Source organism: Hyaena hyaena, unplaced genomic scaffold, assembly GCF_003009895.1.
Source record: "Hyaena hyaena isolate Hyena2069 unplaced genomic scaffold, ASM300989v1 scaffold_6, whole genome shotgun sequence".
Classification (NCBI taxonomy): domain Eukaryota; kingdom Metazoa; phylum Chordata; class Mammalia; order Carnivora; family Hyaenidae; genus Hyaena; species Hyaena hyaena.
Window position 1 is genome coordinate 69079 of NW_024080638.1, and position 1398 is coordinate 70476.

At 40.5% G+C, this 1398-nt stretch overlaps 1 protein-coding gene across 1 annotated transcript; it reads left to right on the top strand.

Moving 5' to 3' along the window:
• The first annotated feature begins 216 nt into the window (after window positions 1–216).
• LOC120237673 (olfactory receptor 13D1-like) lies at window positions 217–1188 on the top strand. Its single transcript, XM_039241071.1, has one exon. It carries the CDS (start codon window positions 217–219, stop codon window positions 1186–1188), a length of 972 nt encoding a protein of 323 aa, XP_039097002.1.
• Window positions 1189–1398: the final 210 nt, after the last annotated feature.

The following is a 1398-nucleotide window of genomic DNA, read 5'->3' on the forward strand; positions in this document are numbered from 1 at the left end:
AATGCTGCTGTGTAGTCAGATGTTTTTGATTTCTCAAAGCCTCACTACCATCCATCATCAATAAAATTAATACCATGTCCTTCCTCTTTTGATTCTAAAGAGTGTTTCAAGAATCAAATACAATACTGGAAGTGAAGAAGTACTAAAATTCAACATTATAAATTTAAATTTCCCTGAATCTTGTCCTTTTTGAAACCCTGAACGTGACATGGACACATGAAGATGGGGAATTATTCAGCTGTGACCGAATTCTTTCTAGTGGGACTTTCCAAATACCCAGAGATCCAGCTTGTTCTCTTCATGCTCTGCCTCATCATGTATGTGATAATTCTGCTGGGAAATAGCCTCCTCATTGTCATCAGCATACTGGATTCTCGCCTCCACACCCCCATGTACTTCTTCCTCGGGAACCTCTCATTCTTGGACATCTGCTACACATCATCGTCCATTCCTCCAATGCTTATCATATTTAAGTCTGGGAGAAAATCTATCTCCTTCATTGGCTGTGCTCTGCAGATGGTTGTCTCCCTGGGGTTGGGCTCCACTGAGTGTGTCCTCCTGGCTGTGATGGCCTATGATCGATATGTGGCCATCTGCAACCCACTGAGGTACCCCATCATCATGAACAAAGTGCTTTATGTGCACATGGCTGCTTGGTCCTGGATCATAGGCTGCCTAAACTCCTTAGTGCAAACAGTCATGACAATGATACTGCCTTTCTGTGGGAATAATGTCATTGATCATATTACCTGTGAGATCTTGGCCCTTCTTAAACTCATATGTTCAGATATCTCCATGAATGTGTTTATCATGACAGTGGCAAGTATTGTTTTATTGATGATTCCTCTGCTGTTAATTTTCATTTCCTATGTTTTTATCCTCTCTTCCATCCTGAGGATTAATTCTGCTGAAGGGAGAAAGAAAGCTTTTTCCACCTGTTCAGCCCATCTGACTGTGGTTATCTTATTCTATGGTTCAGCACTTTTTATGTATATGAAGCCCAAGTCAAAGGACACAAACACTTCTGATGAGATCATTGGACTGTCTTATGGAGTGGTAACCCCAATGTTGAATCCCATCATCTATAGCTTGAGGAATAAAGAGGTGAAAGAAGCCATGAAGAAAGTCCTAAGCAGACACCTGAATTTATTGAAATCAAGAAAGGCCTTAAGGCCTGTGATACCTTAAGTGGAGAACTAGATCTTGTCTTTAAACTCAAAGATAAGACTGCAAAACCTACTATTATGACAGCTTGTATGTTTGCAAAGCCAAATTTGGGACTCTTATTCTTTTCAATATAAAATGTTCGTGTAAACCTTCTAAATAGTACCTTATCTGCTGGGTTTCCAGCTATAAGCAGGTCTGCTAATTGCTCCCATGAAGGTCATGATGCTGTTC